Genomic DNA, 19,775 nt, shown 5'->3' on the forward strand with positions numbered 1-19,775 from the left:
TTTTGGGGAGTGTCCGTCCTGTTTCCAGGGCCAGTCTGACTGCCCAGGCTTGGGGGTGGGAACCCCTCTGCTGGGGCCAGGGAGGAGGGGCCTCTGGGGTGCTCACTGTATAGTTTGGGGCACATGGGGAGGGACTTCAAATTCTCCAAGGAGCTTGCTTTCTGAACAGACTAAACTTGGCATCTTCAGGTCCTTGAGGCCAACAGCAAATCTGGACTTGCTTCCAGGCCGCTCTGCTAGGGAGAGGCCCCAGAGCATCTCGGGTGTCCCAGCTGAGGTCGGGGCTTGACTGCTGTTTGAGCAAAGAACTGAAGAGGAGACAGCCATCCAGCCTGGGTCCTGAGGTCCAAGGCCCTTTTGCTGGGTCCTCAGGGTTGGGACAGAGCCTGCCCCTTGGACCCCATGCTCCAGGCCCAGCATACCCGCTGTAGGAGGGCATGGGGAGGGACCTGGGGCACAGCACTCCGGACAGCCTCAGTGTCGCCAGCCCTGTAGCTCCAGGAAGCCAGTGGGCAGGACAGAAGAGGGAGGTGGGTGCTTGGAGTGTGTAGACTCCCTGGGTGGGTCCCCAGCTGCTGGGCCTCCTGCAGAGCCTGTGCCCGGAACCTTCCAGGACCAGGCATCTCCTTTCCTCCCCTTGCCTTGCCCCTCCCCTCCCTTGCATTTCCTTGTGTCCACCCAGCAGGTGCTTCTTCTATCCTGGAGCTGGCGGTAGGGGCTGGCTGGTGCCCCACTGCCCATCGGTCACTGAGTCCGGCTGAGGCAGTGAAGGGCTGAGCCTGCAGTGCAGCCATTTGTCCGTCCTGCAGAGCCTGCGTGTGCTGAGCCCCGGTGCCTCAGGGCCTGCGTGGCCGGCATTCATGAGCAGAGGCAGCTCCATTCTGGCACCTTTGGACCGAGCAGTGCTTCCCTGAGAAATATCGCAAATCTGAATGCCATTGCCCAACCTCTGCATTTAGGGGGGTGTCTCTGGTGATTTGCACCTCTGCCTGCCCCGCCTTCTGAGCACCTGAGCTCCAGGAGGTAGCATGAGGCCTCCAGTCCCCTGCACAGATGCTCCAGGATCTGGAGCCCAGCTCAGGGTGCAGAGCCAGTCCTGTGACCTCAGGGCCATGGCTCACCCCTAATCCTTGAGGCCAGAAGGATTCAGGGGTCCTGGCCCAGCAGTTTTCCTCCTTGGGGCCCCATGGGCCCATCATGTCCATGAGCGTGTGGTATGTGGTGTGTGTGCACGTGTGTGGATTTCCAGGCTCGGTTGTGGCCCCCTCCTCTTGCTTCACCTGCAGGCCGCTGTGGTTGCTGCGAGGTGGACCCAGCCCTGGGCTGTGCCTGCTCCCCTCTGCCCCCAGCAGGCTGGCAGACAGTCTCCCAGACTGGGCCAGCCTGTGCTCTGAAGTGTTGTTCCTGCAGCTGCCGGGGCCCTGTCACTGCTGCCCACTCACCAGGCAGTGGCTCTGAGCTGCTGCTTGGTGGCAGCATGGAAAGTCTTGCCTGCCTGGCACCCCTACCCAGGTGGGAGAGGGGACCTGCAACAGCTGGGGGCACAACACTGAGCTTACTGTGAACTGTGAATGGCCTGCATAAACCTGCTTCCCTTTGAAACCCTAGACTCTGCAAGAGTGTTGTCCCTTCCCCTCCCACAGCCATCGGGGTGAGTGTCTGCCTTGGGCCTGGGTGGGGCTAGTGTTTGGGGAACCCAGGTGGTGGAGGACCTGTGCCCTAGAGTCATATGCTTGCCACCACCTGGGACCCACCCAGGGCCTCAGACACCCTCCCAGCCCAGCTGGGTGGAGCGTTAATGGGGGGGGGGGGCAGCCCTGACGTCTGTGCCTCTCCTCCCTGTTAGCCCCACGGGACCCTAACCAGACTCCTGTAGCAGAGGCAAGAGGATGAGTGGGGTGATGGGGGACACCAGGGCACCTGGAAAGTTAGGACAGCAGGCAAGAGGAGGCAGAGATGGGGTGGCAGGTCCTCCTCTAAGGGGACCCTGGTCCTCACCCCATCTCCATCCTGGCCTCTCACCACCAAGGTGGCAGAGGGTCTGTCTAACCTCCCCTGATGCCCACCTCTGTAGGACCTGAAGCTTTTTCTTCTCCCCACAGGGGGCTAGCCTCTCTCCAGGGCTGCAGGACCCAGGCTAGCCCCTTGATTCCAGCCAGAATGACCGAGAACTTGGCCCTGGAGCCACCCTCAGGACACCCACAATGGAATTGTTCCCCCATCAGGCCTCAGTGCACCTGCTGCCCTGTACCTCTTCCTCCCTTCCCTGTACTGCCTCCTCCCCTGGAACTTGGAGCCCATTCTGCTCTGGAGAAGTTGCTCACAGAGGACCCAGTCCCCAGAGGGCCACCAAGCACTCCTTCCTACCCTCCGGAACACGCCCAGGCAAAGTAGAGCAGAGGGGAATTCAGTGTGTGTTTCCTCCTCTCCCCGGGACTGGGCCACAGCAGGTGCCTGCTCAGTGCTTATTGATTTGCTCCATTAATACCCAGCTGGGAGAGTACAGGTCCATGTGCGTGCTCCCTTACGTGTGTGTGCTTCTCTGTGCCTGGGTGTGCACAGGCATGTGTGCACTGGTGGGTCCGTTTGCATGCATATGCATGTGGTGTGCACTAGCCTGTGGGCATGGGTGTGTGTGTGTAGTGTCCAAGGCCCTGTCCCCCTAGGACTCATTCCCGTTCAAGGTTGCTGAGCACAGCGGGAAGCCTGCTGCCTTTCAGCAGTCCGCCCACATGGGGGAGCCGACCGTCTGGCCACAGAAGGCCTGCTGTGGACGCACGTGGGTCAGACTGAGAACCCAGGGCTGCCTGCATGGGCAGCTGCGCCATCAGGGCCTTGACAGGCAGGGCCGGAGTGAACCGGGGGCCTGAGCTTCGAGACCTGTTCTTGCTGGATTCCTGGTGGCCACAGGCTGAAACTGGGTGGACTAGGAAGGGATTGTGTGGGGTGATGACAGGATGAGGGACAAGGGGGTGGGGACACTGGGCAGGCGCTGAGCACAAGGCTCTCTGTGCGGGATTCTAGCTTGTTTCTGAATTCCCAGGGATCCTAGCAGAAACCATTAAAGACTCCAGCAAGTCTGGCCTCAGCTGCAAACATTGCGGAAGGAGGAAGGAAGGGGTCCTGGCTCAGGTAGCTGCTGAAACCTCTGCCTGTCTCGGAGGGACCTGTCCTGCTGACCTCCATGGCCCCGCGTGGCCTGGGCCTTGGCTCCTCTGTGTGAGAGCATCACAGCTCTGACTGCTGTGTGTGGACTTGATGAAGGTCACACAGGCCCCTGCATCCCCGAGGTCTGGGGAGGTCTAGCCTCTGGGGTGTTGGGTCTGCATATCCCTGGCGGAGCTCTTCCCAGGCGGCTGGAGCCTAGGAAGGAGGTGGGCAGGCACAGGAGCCTGACATAGCCTTAGGCAAGTTCTCCATCCACCCCATCACCCGAGAGGCATGTGGGGGCGCTGTCCTGGGTGGCAGGAGAGAAACGGGCTCAGAAGGGGCTGTGACTTGTCCAAAGTCTCCCAGCAGATGTGGACCCCAATTCCAGCCTCTCCCTACCCACTGCAGCTTTGCTTTCACTGACGGAGGTTGAGGCTTAGGGAGTGGGTAGAGGAAAAGAAGAGGTGGGTAAAGGGGGCCCTTGGGCACCAGGAGCAGCCCCTGCAGGAGCAGTGCATCACCAAGAGAAGTTTTGGGGTGATTCAGACACAAGCAGTGGAGGCTGTGATCCCTAACACTCCGCAGGGCCCTCCTCCTGGACCCTCCCCCAGGGCCCCTACTAGTGTCTGTCACTGCCCCCAGTGCCCAACACAGGGCATCCCTTGGCAGCACTTGTGGTGAGGACCACGTTGGCAAGGACACTTAGGCAGGGGTGGGAGCAGGGAAGCCACCTGTGAGGGGGGTCTGGTGACAGGTGTCACAGGAGACAAGGAGGCCCTAGACTCAGTGACGTCCAGCCTCCAGCGTGCCTGCTGTAGTTCCCTTCCACTGGGGAGCCTTGCCCTCTAATTTCCCACCCAACATTGACCCCCAACTCACAGCTCCTCAGCACCATCCCCTCCGGCACCATCACATCCAGCACCTCTCCACCCCGACTCCTTCACCTGAGAGTCCATGCTCAGGGAGCCGGCACTGAGGTTGGGTTTTTACTGGCACATGAACATAAATTTAAAAAGTGAGCACTTGACAGAAGGGAGAATTGGGGAGCTATTTACAAATGTACACCCTGGGCCCCGGGGCTCCACTGGCCCACCGGCCTCAGTGAGGTTCAGAGGAAGGTGAGCGGGGCCATGAGGACCAGGAGGATACCATGGGCTGCCAGGCAGGGTGCTAAGTTCCTACTGGGGAGCTGATGGCCCCGGGAGCCCCGCTTCTGGCCACCCGACCTAGCCCGCTGAAACTGCAGTTTGGGGATGATGCGATGGATCCAATTATGGTGGGAGGTGACCCGGATGTAGACGCCTGGGCGGTTCCGGCGGGCGCAGCCCTCGCCCCAGCTGATCACCCCAGCCTGCATCCACGACTGGCCCACAAGGCACACCAGGGGGCCCCCTGAGTCTCCCTGTGGGTGAAACAGGCACAGTCAGAGCCCATAGAGGCCAAAGAGCCAGCTTACGTGGGTATGCAGGTACCCACAGGCCCGTTTTCCTCCCCTTGGCTAGGACACCCCTCTACTCCCCTCTGGTCCTTCCTCTCTGGCCTGGGGTGCCAATTTCTCTAGCATCCCCAGCTCCCACCCTGATTCACCTCAGAGGAACATGCTGAAAGAGCAGTTTCCTCAGCCCCACTGCAGACCTACTGATTGACTCCCCTGGGAGGGCCCTCCAACAGGGGCCTCATGCCTTGTCCCAGGTAGACTGGCTTCCACCCTGACCCAGGCCTTGGGAGCAGGCCTCAGCCCCTGCATAGCCCACGCTAATCCCTACCTTGCAGGCGTCCTTCTTGCCCTCAGCGAAGCCCGCACACAGCATGTCCTCCTTGATGGTTTTTGGCTGGAAGCTGGACTCGGCGTCTTTGCTGTAGAGCAGGTTGCACTTGGGCGTGTCAATGATGGGCACTGCGAGTTTCTGCAGGATCCGTGGGTTGGGTAGGCGCTCTGGGGAGGGGTGACACAGCCTGCAGCTCAATGGATAGTCTTACTGAGGACCCCATGACTCTGGGTTCTCAAGGACCATAGCTCTGTCCCTCCCCATTTCTTGCTTGGGTTTAGACCTCTTCTGGCCCTCAGCTTTGTGGAACAGAATTGCTTCTTCTCTCCCTCCATCTACAAGGCTAGGCTCTTTGTTCCCCTTTCTCCACTTCCCCATGGCTCCTCCTCCTGAGCCTGTGGCCCCTTTCCATACTTAACCCACCCACTTGAGTAGAAATCATGTGTACCAATATTAACAGAAAAAGATTGCTGGTTCAGATTGGCCCCCAAGCTGCTTTCTCTAGGCCTGTCCCCCATTCTCTCCTGGCCATGTCCATTACCTTGTTCACTGGGGCTGCCCCAGCCGGTGACCCAGCAGTTCATGCCTGTCTCAAAGACGACTGATGGGTCAGGAACACACACAGGGAGGATATAATCGGTGAAGGTCACGGGCGCCTCCAGTTCCACCAGGGCCACATCGGCACTAGAGGCCATGCCCTGGTACAGGGGGTTGCTCTCCACTCGCTTCACCCTGGCGTACATGGCATGTGGCCCCGGCTTCACTAGTTGCCGCGCCCCCAGCAGGACCTGGTACAGCGATGTTTCAGAGGTGCTGGTAGGAGAGCAGAGACCTGGTGTGAGGCAGCCCCACTAGGGCTTAACAAGGGGAAGTTTAACGGAGAAGGGAACTAGGAGTTGGGCTCTCTCCCAGCCCACCCCAGTGCCTAATCTCTCTTTGCACATTATCATCAAAAAAGTAATCTCCAGGGGGACAAACAACAGGATGAGGTGGTTGAGGGTGTAGAAGCTGAAGCAGCTTTAGTTCCCAACTCCACCTTGGCCAGCTTGGCGACCTGGGGCAAGTCACCAAGCAAGTTCTCTGTGACTCAGTTTTCTTGTCTGTAAAATGGGGACAGGAACAATCCCCACCTGAAAGGTTTGCTGTGAGAGTTGGAGATGACCACCCATGGGTGTGCAGCTGGGGGTTGGACCCAGCCTTAGGCAAGTGACCTACTCCCTTTGAGCCCACATTTCTGAATTTAAGATGTGAAGTTTTAAAAGAATTGCAGAGCTATGGTGAGACAAGCTGAGATGCCTGGGAAACCCTATAGGTCTGGGCCAGCTAGGTCACAGTATGATAGCAGGGACTGCGTGGCTTGGCTCTTTGGTTAGGGATGGTATAGGTGACCTTAGGATGAGGAGGAGGAAGGGACATTCTGCTCCAGTCCATCTGTAACCAGAGTCCCAGCCAGAAAGGGAGTGTCCTGGATTTGAAGTCTGGGAGAGGGGACAGGGAAGAAGGCCAGGGTGTGGGAGGAGCCTGCCAGCGTTTGCAGGGATGGGACCCCAGGCCTGACAAAGCACCTCACTTGTGAGGCCAGCAGCTGGGGAATGGAGCCCTCCCAGCTCGGCTGAGAGGGACAAAGGCTGGGAAGCAACGATTACTGCCAGAAGCTGGCTCCGAGGTTGGACCTAAAGGGAGCTCTATCTGGGAAGGCCGGTCAGTGCTGGACAGCCTCCCCAGCGGGTAGGTTTTCAGCCCGAGCGCCCGCGCCCCGCCACGCGTGGCGCTGTCCGCGGTGCTGAAGCCGAGCGTTAGTGGGTTACCATGTACAGGGTCTGCGCCCCAGTAGAGAGAAAGGCTGGTGAGGCTGGCGTTGGGTGGGGAGGGGGAGCGTGGGGTCTCAGCCGACTCACTTGGAGAAGCAGTGTGCTGCGGTGAGGACCCACCGCTCTGTGATGAGGCTGCCCCCGCAGAAGTGGCTTCCATTTCGCTGAATGCTGACCTGCCATGGCCACTCGCCCTCCAAGGCATCCTGCCCGCCTACCATCCGGTTCAGCATCCGAGGACGCCCACAGGCTAGGGGAAGACAGCCAGGGTGGCGCTCACTGTGAGCCAGTTCCATGTACTCTGATTCCCTACCCCTAACCCCACACTTAAGCTTTTACTTTCTGCCCAGTTCCCAGCCTCCCTGCCCCTGACCTGCTCGGTGACCTTAGGCAAGTCAGAGGCCTCTGCAACGAGTCAGCCTCTGACACAGGCAGCCCATTCCCAGCTGTGGGGAAGTCCCCCACCCCCTGGGCCTCACACCCTTCATCTGTGAAATGGTGACATCAGACCTACACCTCCGGTCATGGGGTGAGGGGGTGGTGAGATAACACAGGTAAGGGTCTTATCTCAGGGCCAGACGGGCTCCTGGAAGGTCAGTGGGTGTTGGGAGAGTCCCACATGGGGTAGGTGACCCCAAGGGGGTCTGTTATAGCAGAATGGTCCTCCAGTTCTGTCCTTAGCTGTCCTGTCACCTTTCCTGCCCCTCTTTCTCCACGCTTCATGCCTCAGTGGCCTTCTTGTGCCATCTGCACAGTGTATCAGACCTTTCTCCTCCACTCCTCCCTGGGCTCCAGTTCCACAACTTGTCCGCACTGTGGGATTCCCTGTGCCCTGCCCGTTCATTCTGGGTCTCGTTCCAGGGGTGGGGGTTCCTGGCCAGTCTTGCAGCTCTCAGACAAGCCCACTCCTGTTCCCTCAACCCAAGGGCCTTAGATGCTTACCACTTAATGCCTCAGTCCCCTGAGTTCCTGAAAGCAAGAAAAAAGAAGGTGATTAGCCAACTTTGCTGAAGGTCTGCTCTTCCCCTCCCGCTGCTGCTTGGGGTAGCCTCTCCTCTGCTCCACACCCAGCCTCCTGCAGACTTAGAAGGGAAGTCCACGGAAGTACCTGGCAGGAGAAGCCAGGGACCTTCAGTTCCCCACAAGTCTGGCCCCCTGCAATGGTTGCTGGCCCAGGCCTGTGGACCAGAGCTTATCTGTAAGAATGGATAAACCTGCCCCAGGAGAAACCAGTTAGAAGATGCCAGCAAGGGGATCCTGTCATAGCTTGACTCTCCTGTTTGGGGCAGGATGGCTCCTTCTTGTCCTCACAGGGGCCTTTCCTCCACACCCCACACTTATCCTGGAAGCTCTGGGGAGAATCTAGCCTTCAGCCCTGGTGCCGTAGGGTCTCCCTCACCCCTCTTCAACAGTCTGGGGCTGGGATGAAGGAAGAGATAGGCCCTGGGGCCTTTGCTCATAGTCTGTTCCAGCATAAGCAAGCCTCCAAGGTTTAATCCTGAGATGACAGCTCAGCTCCACATGTCTCTCTGGTCTCAGAGGAGTAGAGAGAGGCCAGCCAGTGGCCTTGGGTCAGTCTCCCCAAGATTCCAGATGCCCAAGAGCCAACCCCTCTCCCAGACATCCCAGAATGCTTGCAGTTGGAGCCCAGGACCCCCTGATGGGCCATGGCACCCCTGCCTGGGTGAGGAGACTGGCAGAAGAGTTGGAATGGGACCATTCTGAGGCCCATCTCCCCTGGATCCGTTACCCCCACATCTCTGGACAGACACAGGGCCTGCTACCCAGTCTGTGGATCCTCCACCCCAGCCTGAAGACCCCAGCCAGGCCATTAGTCCTCAGCTCCTTGCCAGCAACACTCCAGAAATACCTGCCTGTAGAGAGAGCCCTGCCTGTGCCTGGTTCACTGGGGGCAGATCCGATCAGAGCTGGTGCAGGGGCTCAGGACAGCCTCTCCCCACCTCCACCCTCAGCATTTCCACTACACCCCAACCCCTTTCATGATGAGTTCACTCTTTGACCTGAAGAAGGAACCAATCCCAGGCAGCTGAGTGGCCATGGAGGGCAGGAACAGGTCAGGCTGAGCCACGCCTCTGTGGTGTGCCCGAACACCTGGGGGATTTTTATGGGATCCCCATCCTTCCAGTCTGAGGAATGCACTCCCCAATGCTGAGGGTGGGGTTGGACGATGAAGCAGTTTGGGGGGTGCTATGCAGGGGGGCGAGAGGAGGAGGTAGACACTAGGGGGCTGAGAAGGCACAGGCAGGACTGGCCACTCTTTAAAATAGAAGTGCCAAACAAGTATGGGGGCAAGAGTAGTGTCCGTGCAGGCCGGCAATGGGGAGTGGGAAGTCTACTGCTGAACAGTCACTCATTGATCTGTATTAACAAGGCACCCTTTTAAAATGCAAGTGTCGGAAGGTGGGTATAGCTGAATGGTAGAGCTCCTGCTTAGCATGCAGGAGGTCCTGGGTTCAATCCCTACCTAGTACCTCTGTCAAAAAGAAAGAAAGAAAGAAAAAAGAAGCAAATGTCCCCTGGGAAGGCAGTTCCCTCTAGCCTCATTTATTATACTAAAATAAGTATATCATTTAATTAGATTGATAACACCTGACCTTGTGCTCCTTCAAAGGCCTGGTGCTTCCACTTGTATGATGCTCCCATTCAGTCCCCAGGCCCCAACTTTCTCACCATCCACACCATCCTCACCATCCTCACCAGCACTAACATGCTTTCAGACTTATTCTTTCCCTCTGGGAATTTTCCAGAGCCTTGTCCAGGTTCTCCCCACAGCCTTCTTTCTTTCCCATACACCCAGATGGATCCATTGTCTGCTCCCAGGATCAAGTGCATATGCACCCTGCCCAGCAGTCCCCGCTTTAGGCATCCTCACCCCAGCCTAATGCACCCTGCTTCTCATTTAGGAAGGCTCAGGCCTTCCAGCCTCTGAATGTTTGCTCACAACACCCCTGTGCCTGGAGGCCCTTTACTCCTGGTGTCTACAAATCCAGATTCTACGGGTCCTAATCCAGATCAAGCCTAACTGAATGCCTCCTCCTCCTGGCTGCCCTTCTTGCTTGCACCACCCATCTGTGAAGCCTGGCTGCCTCTCCTGAGCTCTCTGTCTTCCCATCTGCCTTCACAGAGCTCTGCCCAGCTTGTCCTGGAGGTAGAATCTCATCTCTCCTATGGGCCCAAGATCTCCATGAAGGAGGAGCCCACATCCAGAGGGCCTGAGCCCAGGGAATGTATAAAGGTCAGGATGAGAGCAGCCATGGGAGCAGTGCTGACCAGGAGGGGGTCATGGAGACCTTGGATCTGCAGGGTGGGTATCCTTTCAGGGGCTGGGCGAGCCGGCCATGGGTGTCAGGCCCCTCCTTCGGGCCAGGGCCCTCATGCTCCTGTAGTCAGTTACTGGTGGTGATGGGAGAGACCTCAGGCTCTAGGAGGGAACAGCCAGAGGTGAGGGGTGAGGATGGTGCTGACAGAGATCAGGCCTCTGGTCCCAGCTGTTTGACAGCCAAATCCAGGCTGCTGTTTCCTCTTTGGCAATGACCTTGATTACTCAACCCATCAGGAGCAATCACTGTGTTACACACCCTAGCAGAGATGGCATCCCTCGAAGAAAGTTGTTATCCTTGGGCCAGGAGGCCAGGAGGGGGAGGCTGGACAGCAAGGCCTGGGGAGTTCAGCAGGAACCCTCCTCCTCTGGTGGGAAGGCCTGGCTGAGTTGCAGCCTGGGGTGACCTGGCTCGGCCCTGAGAGGTGACTTGAGGACAGGGAAGTGAGGTGGCGGCTGGGCTGGCCAGGCTGGCCCAGGAATGCAGGAGAGTTTCCCTGGCAGAGAGCAGCCTGCCCAGCTGGTAGGGAGGGGCCTGGCAGGTGGGGCCCCCTGGCTGGCACCTGCTAACCCTGACCCAAGATTGGGAGAGGCGATAGGGGTGCAGGACGTGCTCCTCCTATACCCTCCCTCTCTGGTGGGAGAAGGAGCCTGCACTCCTGCCCCCTCTGCTCCCTGCTGAGCCCTTGCCAGCCTCCTGAGGCTCCCAGGTTCAGGTGGCTGCTCAGCCACCCCTCCTGGGCCCGGCTGATGGTGGCCCAGGGATTAGAGCCCATCGGTCCTGAGTTCAGATCCTGAGCACATGCAGCCCTGTTTTTTCATCTTGGAGACCAAAATGAGAGGAAGAAGCACCAAGCCTAGAGCTTGGCCATGGTTGACCGAGGCAAGGGGAGAGGATCCTGCCTACGTCACTGCCTCCAGGGTCCTCTTGGGCCTGCATTCACACCCCCACTTCACTCCCCAGGTGGGAGTTCCCATGGGGACAGGGAAGGGAGGACTGTGCTGCAGCCCCAGGCCTGGCCAGGGAGTGGGGGGCTTAGCTCCAGCTCCCAGTAGGACAGAGTGGCCCCCTGAAAAGTCTGGGACTCACCAAACCGCAGCAGCAGCAGGAGCAGGGCCAAAGTTGGCACCCGCCTCATGGTCTCAGCCTGGCTGGATTGCCCACCGGGCAGGGGACAGTGGTGGCTGGAGCTCCGTGAGCGCTAGGATGTTCGGGGCTCCATGAAGTGGGGTTTTATGCTGGAGATGAGTGTCAGCTCGGCTATGCTGCCAGACCTGTCAGCCTGGCCCGCCCAGTTCCTCTCGGCAGGAAGGAGGCAGCCCAGAACCCCAACTCCTCCATGACCTGCCCTGAACCCCAAGGGCCAGGCCCCTCACCCTAAAACACATTAGAGTTTGGGGGCTAGGGTGCATCTGTCCCATTTCGGTGCTTGTGGCATGGGGTTCTGCCCTTACTGTGACTGCACCCCCAACTGACCACAGGCTCTACACAAGGCGACTGCAGCCTGCCTGTGAGATCCTCCCTGTTTCAGTCATTCATTTGGTCCTTCATTCTTATTTCTTGAGCACCTACTACGTACCAGGCATCAGTGAATGAAACAATCCAGGACTGGGCTTACATTTTTGAGGGAGAGGGATGGACAAAGGAGAGTCCAGGTCAGCTGTGTTTATGGTACAAAGAAGAGCAGGGAAGTAGTCTGGAGGCCGGATCCGCAGCTGACCTCAGCGCCCCTCACATGCCCTCCTTCCAGAAATTGGGTCCCAGCTCTTCCCCAAAGCGCAGGTCCCCAGGCCCGCCCCTGGGTGGCCCTGACCGCCCCCTACCCACCCTGGTCCCTTGGAGGCACCCTTCTCCCTCCGGGCCAGGGGCTGGGGCTGGGGCGGGGGTCTTCCCGGAACCCGCGCCGGGGTGGGCGGGGCGGAAGCTGGTTCTGGGAAGGCCAGGTCGGGATGACAGTCCCCGGGCATCCCTGCCCTGGGCGCGGCTGGCCGGGTCCGGGACGTGCGGCCGCCGCGGAAGCGGCTCGGGGAGGAAGTTATTTGGGGCACGAGACTGACGTCAGAGCCGGAGTCGGGGCCTGGGCGGCCGCTCCCCGCTCGGGTGGCAGTGTCCGGCTGCAACCGGGGCCCGGGCCGGGGCCGGGAACAAGGGCCAGCAGATCCGTCCAGGCCTGGGGTGGGGAGCGCCTTTAGTCTCCCGCCTGAGCAGTGGGTGCGTGCGTGGCCTGGGTGTGCTACCGCGCGCCCTGGGAGGTTGTAGGGGCCGGGTCACTGGCTCCAGGGCTGGGCTAGGTGTCCGGCAGCCCCCTACCCTCTGACCTTGGCCTTCGCGGGCACTACAGGTTAGCGCAGGCCTGCCCTCTAGCGGCTACCAGCAGCAGCGCGGGGCGGGCGGGGAAGGATGCTGGGGCGGGGTCTCTCCTCGCCTCTCTGTCCCTCTTCCTCCCATTGCCCCACCACGAGCATTTCCAGCTGTCTGCCTTCCTCTTCTCCTGCCCGCCCCTACTCATTCTAATTTCACTTCTCCAGTATTCCTGCGAGGGGGAGGGGGAGCCACCCTCAATTCGGGGCTGTCACCGAGGCGCTGGCCCGCCTTCTCCGGCCCCCCTGCCTCTCCTGTCCCTCCTTCACGCCCCTCTCCGCGCTGTGTCCGGGAGTTCTCGGGTGGGGTGTCTGGGCGAGCTAGCCTCCGTCGGGGAGGGAGGGCAGAAGGATGGGAAGAGGGATTCCAGACTCATAAGTCCATTCATTCTGCGAGTATTTTTTGAGGACGTTTGGTACCTAACATTGTTCCAGTTATGGGGAACATCGAGGTGAACGGTGTGAAGAGACGACAAGACAGAATTTAAGGCAAAGTGTTTCAGAATGTCTGTGTAACCACATTCTCCAGGCACCTGATGATCAATTCCTTGGAACTCAGAGGCCTTTCAGATTCTGTTGGGTCAACTACTTCTCAGGCATCTTTTGCGGTTTTCTCTGCCTTTTTTTTTTTTTTTTTTAAAGCCAGTTCTAAGAAGGCTGTGCCTTGAAATCAAGCAAGCAACAAAAGTTAAGATGTGATCAGAAAGTGGGGATGCCAGGGAAAGCTGGACTCTTGAAGACTTCAGTGGCTAGAGAAACAGCCCTGTGGTGTCACCTGGACACCATTGGGCCTGGAACCTGTAGACCTAGTGCTGAGCAGGGAGCTGGGCACGGGTGCAGGGTGAGCAGGAAACCAGGTCCCTTCCTTAATCCATCCACCAAACAGATGAGGAGAATTGGAATCCAGAGAGAGTCAGAGACTTGAATATCTTTTATCAATTCCTCCTAAAAAAATAGAAATGAAAATTTATCAACAGCTCTGGAAGGGAAAGGGTTTTCTAATGTTAGATGTCACAGTAGACATCACAAGAGATATGGCCCATTAGACAAACAAAAAACCACCACCAATAATAAACAAAAACAAACAAACAAACAAAAACCCATAAGCAAAATGGGTTTCAAAATAAAAAGGCAAAGAATAGGGAAAATATTTTCAGGAAACTTGGCAAAGTGCCAACACCGCTATTGTTGCGTGCTTAAGAAATTGATCAGAAAAAGCCAGAACCCCTAAAGGTGAAATGAATGGACACAAACAGACAAGTATCCGAAGAGGAAGCCAATTTGGCTAATAGACTTACTGAGAAATACTCAGCCTCAGTAATTAAATGCAAATCAAAGTCACAGCAAGGAGATGCCAGTTCTCCTGTGTGGAGTTATCTTGACGTTGGCGGAATGTTGTTAGATGATGCTGTGGAGAAATGCGCCAGCTGGTGGGCATGTAACTGGTACAGCCTTCATTAAATCAGTTTGTCAGTCTGTGCTTCAGCTTTTTAAATAGTTATCCCCTTTTACTCAATGACTTCGTCTTTGGAAGTCTATTCTAAGAGGAAAATCCTAAATACAGAAAAAGTATTCAGGTGTCAGTGGCCAGGTTGTTTATAATTGCAAAAACACACAAAACCCAAAAACTAGTTGGGTGATAGTAATTAACAAACATCCTGTGAATATAATTCATAAAAAATGACATTTTCATGGAGGTTGGGTAAATATGAAAAATGCTCATGATATAAGGGGAAAATTTAAAAGAGCAGGTATAAAGATTTTTAGAAAGTATAATAAGGAAAAAAATTTAATTTCAACACAACAGCAGCAACATCGAAAAGAGAAGTTTGCAGAATGTTCAGCAGTGACCATCTAAGACGGGCTCTGTAGTCGTGCGGATTTCTTTCAAAAGCAGGTGACAGGAAGCCAGCTGAGATTCATGGAACACAACAGGTGTTCATGGATCTCTGGTCCTGGTTTGTGGGACCCAGTTTGTGGGACCTTCCTGCGATGCTCCAGTTGAAGGAAGAGCTTCAGGACCCAGAAGGTACCGATGGCCTCCCTTATTACCCACAGGACACTCTGCTATTCTCTGGTGGTGACTGCATTCTCCAGTCTCCAAGATGCCCCCTGGAGCCAGGAACATCTGGGGTCTCTTCCTCAAGGAATGCCAGCTGAGAGGGCTGGAGCTACTCCTCTTCTCCATTCAATATGAACAATCCCAAAGAAGGACATCAATTGTCCCACAGTTGGCCGAGGGTGCTCACAGGGCCACTGTGTGGCCACAGGATAGGGTTGGTTAGCAGAAAGGAGGCAGTGGGAAAGAAACTAGTCAGCAAGAAGCAATAACCACCGCACTCACTCCAGTGTGAGAGTGAAACTTTCACACGTGGAAGTTCTCAGAAAATTTACCCTCTCACCCCATGCATGATTCTTGGGAAGCCACTAGAGGGAAAATGTTCTCCGACTAAAGAAGGGATAGGGGAGGGTATAGCTCAGTGGTAGAGCACATGCTTAGTATGCACGAGGTCCTGGGTTCAATACCCACTATCTCCATTAAAAAAAAAAAAAACCTAATTACCTCTTCCCCAAAAATTTTTAAAAGAAAGAAGGAATAAACCAAGAAAGGAAGACATGTAGGCTGTAGGAAACAGAGATCAAACTCAGAAGAATAGGCAGGGAATCTCTAGGATGCTGGCGAAGGGAGATTCCAGAATGGCAGCTGTCAGTCTAGAGGGCAGTCTTCACTGGAACCCTGTGACACAAGAGACAGGAATGCTGACATCATCATCATCATCCCCTCTGCCATTATGCTATATTTTCAATTTGATGAAACTGGAAGGATGTGCTCCACCAAAACAAGGTGCAAACCAAGAAAGAAGAAGACGTGAGACCCAGGACAGGGAATCCAAATGAGGAGAAAGGCAAATGGAATTCCAAGGATGACAGTTAAAGGGACATCCCAGGTTGACCATAGTGCCTAGACAGCAACTATCCCAGAGAAAGGAAAATGGGTATATCAAGGAGAGATGAAAAAGAGAAGGGGGAAAAAAGGAACTGACGTGTTTCCTAATGGGATTGACCTTGTGGAGAATTCAAAAATGTGGTTAGGTACAAAGGAAATTAACAACAACAACAAAGGCAATTATTAACTTCAGGGAAAAAATTGAGAAAGGAAACACAGTACACTGCAGTGCTTGGCCAGTATCCCCCAAAGTCTCATCCCATTATGGCATCAACCAGACTTGAGGTCCCAGGATTCTAGTCAACTAATTCAGATTTAGGTGCAGACGAAGTTTCCTGGACATGGTTCTCTTGATCTGAAAAACTGTGAACTAAAGAGTTCACCTTGCCCACCATGCAATGGTGAAGAAGGGGCAGGAAAACCGTAATCGATAAACCCACACAGAGCAATCACTGGTCCATAGCATTTCTGAAATCTTGCTAAGCACATGTACCAATCCCTTCTACTCTGAGAGCTGGGAGTGTGTGTTGTCTAGAGTACCTGGGAGTGATTTTTCATGACTCTTAGCTCCACCGTTTGGGCTTTTGGCCTTGCCTTCTGAATCATCCATGATTTTCCATGAGAAGTGGTTCGTGTCTGTAACTGAATAGCTTTCTCTGCCAACCTGCTCCTTGGCTGTAGAAAGCTGGGAATCTAAAGAACTGTCCCTTTCATTTCAAGTTCTACAATTTGCTGACTTCTCATCATAAATAATGGAGGACAGTAGACAATGGAACATCTTTAAAGTGCTGAAATGATGATGGTAATACTTGTCAACTCATAATTCTATATCCAATGAAAACATTCTTCAAGAATGGAGGGGAAATAGACAATTACAGACAAATGAAAACGAAGAGAATTTATTGCCAGTAGGCCTGTACCATGAGAGAAGCTAAAGGAAGTTTTCAGCCTAGAGATAAGTGATCCAGGGTGACATAAAGATCTTCAGAAAGGAATAAGGAGCACTGGAAATGGAAAATATGTAGATAAATATAAAATACTCTCTTTTCTTCTCAATTTCTTGAAAATATATAAACATTTAAAGCAAAAACTATATTGTAGGGTCTATAATATATGTAGATATAATAATTTGACAACTGGAGTATGAAGTGCAGGATGAGATAAATGGCCTATATAATTGCAAATTTCCTATGTTTTATGTGAATTGGTTTAATATTAACTTTAAGTAGACTGTGAAAAGTTAATAATTTCCACTTTTTATATTCATTATTGGGGCATCCTATGTATTCAAATCAAACTCCCAGTAACTGATATCTTATTAGGAACCTGATGTGTTCACTTCCTGGAAGATACCTAACACTCTGGATTTCACTGGTTTGTACAAGAATTTCCACCCTAGCTAAAAAATATTTTAAAATGGCATACCTGTAATTTATCTCTGACTCTGACCCAGGTAAGAGATAAAACAGTCCATCAATTTTTAAAATCCCCTTGATAAATGAAAGTTGACCAGTCTGATCCTTGACACTTATCCTCCTAATTAGTCCTGAGTTGACTGAAAAACTGAATACAAGTTATGTTCCACCTGTTTCTCACAGTACTTGTGATCGTTCTCAGACCATTCTGCCTTTCTCCACTGTTTGATATTCAGGTCCTTGAATATTGTCACAAAACCATTGTTCTGAACTGGTGTCCAACTAATCACACTATGTCAAAAAAAAAAAAAAAAGCCTCATGGTCAAATGGTGCTGTTAGAGCTTGTTTTGAGGGGGATTGTGGAGAAATTATGAAGAGGGAAATTGTGCACACCTGGATGAACCAAGAAGGTGCTAATGGAAGGACAAGGGCAGACATCACACGGATATGTCCTATCACCTATGTTTACCACATGACTCTCAAAGTTTTCTCAGAATCCATAAATGACTGGAATTGTTTTCTCTGATACTTCTGGGAGACCTACTCAGGGACAGAATGAATACTTACCTCTCGGCTAATTAATTGACCTCTCAAAATGTGTGAAATAAACTCATCTTTGCCATACCATCTAATTTGTTTCTCCTTTTTTCTCTTATAATATTTATATATTGATTCATCTAATTTTATTGAGATATAATTGACAAAAATTTGTAAATATTTAAGGTATACAATGTGATGATTTGATATATATATACATTGTGAAATGATTACCACAACCAAGCTAGTTAACATATCCATCATCTACTGTAGTTGCCATTTGTGTGTGTGTGTGTATGTGTGTGTGTGATGAGAACACTTAATTAAGATCTAATCTCAGCAAATTTCAACTATACAATACAGTGTTATTAGCTATAATCACCATGCTGTGCATTTGATCTCTAGAACTTATTCATCTTATAACCAGAAGTTTGTACCCTTTAACCAACATTTCCTCATTTTCCCCACCCACTAGCGCTTGCTACCACCAAGGTACTCTTGGTTCTGAATTCAACTTTTTAAGATTCCACATATAAGTGAGAAAATGCAGTATTTGTATTTCTGTGTCTGACTTATTTCACTTAGCATAATGTACTCCAGGTTCATCCATGTTGTCCCAAACGGCAGGATTTCCTTCTTTTTAATGACTGAATAATATTCCATTGAATATCTCTACCACATTTTCTTTATCCATTCATCCATCGGTGGACACTTAGGTTGCTTCCATATTTGGCTATTGTGGATAATTCTGCAATGAACACAGGAGTGCAAATATCTTTGAAATACTGATTTCATTTTCTTTGGATATCTACCCAGAAGTGGAATAGCTGGATCATATGGTACTACTATTTTTAATTTTTTGAGGTGCCTCTATACTGTTTTCCATAATGCCTGTATCAACTTACATTCCCACCAACAATTTATGAGGATTCATTTTTCTCCATACCCTCACCAATACCTGTTAGCTTTTGTCTTTTTAATATTAGCTATCCTAGGGGTGAGGTGATATCTCATGTGGTTTTCATTTGCATTTTCCTTATGATTAGTAATGTTGAGCACCTTTTCATATACCTGTTGGACATTGCATATCTTCTTCAGAGAAATGTCTACTTGGGTCCTTTGTCAAGTTTTTAATTGGGTTATTTATTTATTGCTACTGAGTTATCTGAGTTCCTTGCACATTTGGGTATTTCATATATATATATATATATATGCATGAATATTGCCACAAAACCATTTTCTGAACTGCTGTCCAACTAATATATATGCTTTGCTAATATTTTCTTCCACTCAGTAGGTTGCCTTTTCATTTTGTTGATTGTTTCTTTTGGTGAGCAGAAGTTTTTCAGTTTGATGTAGTCTCATTTGTTTATTTTTCCTTTCATTGCCTGTGCTTTTGGTGTCATATACAAAAAAAATCATTGTCAAGACCAATGTCAGGGAGGTTTTCTCCTAGGAGTTTTAGGGATTCAGGTCTTACATTTAAGTTTTTGCTCCATTTTGAGTTAATTTTGTCTATGGTATAAGGTAAATATCTATTTCATTCTTTTGATGTTGCTATTTAGTTTTCCCAACATCATTTATTGAATAAACTATCTTTTTCCCGTTGTGTATTCTTGGCACCCTTGTCAAAGATTAATTGACTGTATTATTTCTGGGCTCTCTATCCTGTTCCATTGGTATATGTGTCTGTTTTTAGGCCAGTACCATACTGTTTTGATTACTGTTAGCTTTGTAATATAGTTTGAAACCAGGAAGTGTGATGCCTTCAGCTTGGTTCTTCATTCTTAGGAATGGTTTGGTCAGTAGAGGACTTCTGTGATTTCATATGAATTTTAGAATTGTTTTTTCTACTTCTGTGAAAAGTGTCATTAGAATTTTGATAGGGGTTGTATTGAATATGTAGATCCCTTTTAGATCCCTTTAAGTAGTGTGAATATTTTAAAAATATTAATTCTTCCAATCAATAAATACTTACCTTTCTGTTTAGTTATGTCTTGTTTCAACTTCTTTCCTCAATGTCTTATAGTTTTCAATGTACAGAACTTTCATGTTCTTAGTATGTTTATTTCTAATAATTTAATTCTTTTTCATACTATTATAAATGGGATGGTTCCTTAATTTCTATTTTCCAGGTAGTTCATTGTCAGTATATAGAAATGAAACTGAATTTTATATGTTGATTTTGTATCCTGCAGCTTTACTGAATTTATTTATTAGTTGTAACAGTTTTTTGGCAGTGTCTTTAGAGTTTTTATATATAAGGTTATGTCATTTACAAATTTAACTTATTCCTTTCTGATTTTATTACTTTTATTTATTTTTCTTTTCTAAATGCTCTGGCTAGGATTTCCAGTACTATGTTGAATAGAAGTGGTGAAAGTAGGTGTCCTTATCTTGTTCTTGATTTGGAGGAATAGCTTTCAGTGTTTCACTGTTGAATA

The 19,775-nt window shown here is 51.9% G+C and overlaps 1 protein-coding gene across 1 annotated transcript; it reads right to left on the reverse strand.

Moving 5' to 3' along the window:
* Positions 1-4,258: 4,258 nt before the first annotated feature.
* On the reverse strand, positions 4,259-7,026 carry PRSS27 (serine protease 27). Its single transcript, XM_031447784.2, has 4 exons — positions 6,818-7,026; positions 5,461-5,732; positions 4,917-5,086; positions 4,259-4,552 (listed from the first exon to the last, which is right to left on the reverse strand). The coding sequence occupies exons 1-4, from the start codon at positions 7,024-7,026 to the stop codon at positions 4,259-4,261; spliced, it is 945 nt and encodes a 314-aa protein (XP_031303644.2).
* Positions 7,027-19,775: the final 12,749 nt, after the last annotated feature.

This window comes from Camelus dromedarius, chromosome 24, assembly GCF_036321535.1.
Source record: "Camelus dromedarius isolate mCamDro1 chromosome 24, mCamDro1.pat, whole genome shotgun sequence".
Classification (NCBI taxonomy): Eukaryota; Metazoa; Chordata; class Mammalia; order Artiodactyla; family Camelidae; genus Camelus; species Camelus dromedarius.

Bases quoted from the DNA above. Each gene is read 5' to 3' on its own strand.
- PRSS27 (XM_031447784.2), bottom strand. From the start codon at position 7,026: ATGGAACTGGCTCACAGTGAGCGCCACCCTGGCTGTCTTCCCCTAGCC. The intron at 5,087-5,460 runs GTAATGGACATG...ACCCCTCCCCAG, and splicing joins GGGCAGCCCCAGTGAACAAG to AGCGCCTACCCAACCCACGG. The intron at 4,553-4,916 runs GTAGGGATTAGC...TTTCACCCACAG, and splicing joins GCAAGAAGGACGCCTGCAAG to GGAGACTCAGGGGGCCCCCT.